Source organism: Ailuropoda melanoleuca, unplaced genomic scaffold, assembly GCF_002007445.2.
Source record: "Ailuropoda melanoleuca isolate Jingjing unplaced genomic scaffold, ASM200744v2 unplaced-scaffold58450, whole genome shotgun sequence".
In the NCBI taxonomy this organism is placed as follows: domain Eukaryota; kingdom Metazoa; phylum Chordata; class Mammalia; order Carnivora; family Ursidae; genus Ailuropoda; species Ailuropoda melanoleuca.
The window spans coordinates 1-909 of record NW_023232115.1 but is presented as its reverse complement, the minus strand read 5'-3'; the positions used below and the strand labels follow the sequence as shown (position 1 = coordinate 909).

General features: G+C 50.1%; 1 protein-coding gene across 3 annotated transcripts; it reads right to left on the bottom strand.

Annotated features, from left to right (window-relative positions):
* Nucleotides 1-35: 35 nt before the first annotated feature.
* On the bottom strand, nucleotides 36-854 carry LOC117799839 (elongation factor 1-delta-like). 3 transcript variants are annotated; one of them, XM_034652344.1, is made up of 2 exons: nucleotides 633-854; nucleotides 36-593 (listed from the first exon to the last, which is right to left on the bottom strand). In XM_034652344.1, the coding sequence occupies exons 1-2, from the start codon at nucleotides 852-854 to the stop codon at nucleotides 36-38; spliced, it is 780 nt and encodes a 259-aa protein (XP_034508235.1). The 3 variants fall into 3 exon arrangements, with proteins under 3 accessions (XP_034508235.1, XP_034508234.1, XP_034508233.1); XM_034652343.1 differs by having other exon boundaries at nucleotides 36-684; nucleotides 721-854; XM_034652342.1 differs by having other exon boundaries at nucleotides 36-854.
* Nucleotides 855-909: the final 55 nt, after the last annotated feature.

Genomic DNA, 909 nt, shown 5'->3' with positions numbered 1-909 from the left:
GACCTTTATTACACTTGCAAAGTCTGCATTTACTCCTAGATCTTATTGAAAGCCGCAATGTCCACACTCTGCACATAATCTTCAAACTTGGTGATCTCCTCCTCAAGAATGTCTGTCCCAACCTTGTCGTCCTCTACCACGCACTGGATCTGGAGCTTTTTAATGCCATAGCCCACTGGAACCAATTTAGAGGAGCCCCAGAGTAGGCCATCCATCTGAACCGTCCTCACACACTCTTCCAACTTTGCCATGTCGGTCTCATCATCCCATGGTTTTACATCAAGCAGGATGGAGGACTTTGCAATAATTGCTGGTTTCTTGGATTTCTTTTCAGCATACTGCTTCAGTCTCTCTTCTCGTATCCGCTCAGCCTCTTCGTCTTCTTCGTCACTGCCAAAAAGGTCAATGTCGTCATCGTCTTCTTCAGGAGCAGCAGTGACCTCAACCTTTTTTGCTGGGGCAATAGGCTGGCCATTGGTGATGGGTGCAGCAGCCGGTGGTGCAGCAGGGGATGGATGCGAGGTGGGGGACTTCTCAAGCATGGTTAGACGAACCTCCAGCTTAGAGAATGCCAACTGAAGATCTTCCACAACCTTGCGTAGCGACTGGTTCTCCAGCTCCAAATTGGCAACTCTGGTGACAAGCTCACTGGGCTCTCCTCCTGGCCCAGCAGGAGTAGCCGCGCTCTCTTTGCACGGGGATACAGGAGCCTTCATGCACGGAGACGCCTTAACCTTTTTGCACGGGGACACAGGAACGGTGTTATTCATCTCTTCGTAGTACTGCTTCTCTGCATCATCGTACTTTGGTTTATCAAACCAAATCTTGTCGTAAAGTAAGAATTCAGCAGCCATTTTTGTCGATGGTGCAAGGGGAGCGCGGCTTCTCCGGGGAGGTCGTTGATTTGGG

Excerpts from the sequence above, each read along its gene's own strand:
- LOC117799839 (XM_034652342.1), bottom strand. The coding sequence starts at position 854 with ATGGCTGCTGAATTCTTACTTTACGACAAGATTTGGTTTGATAAACCA.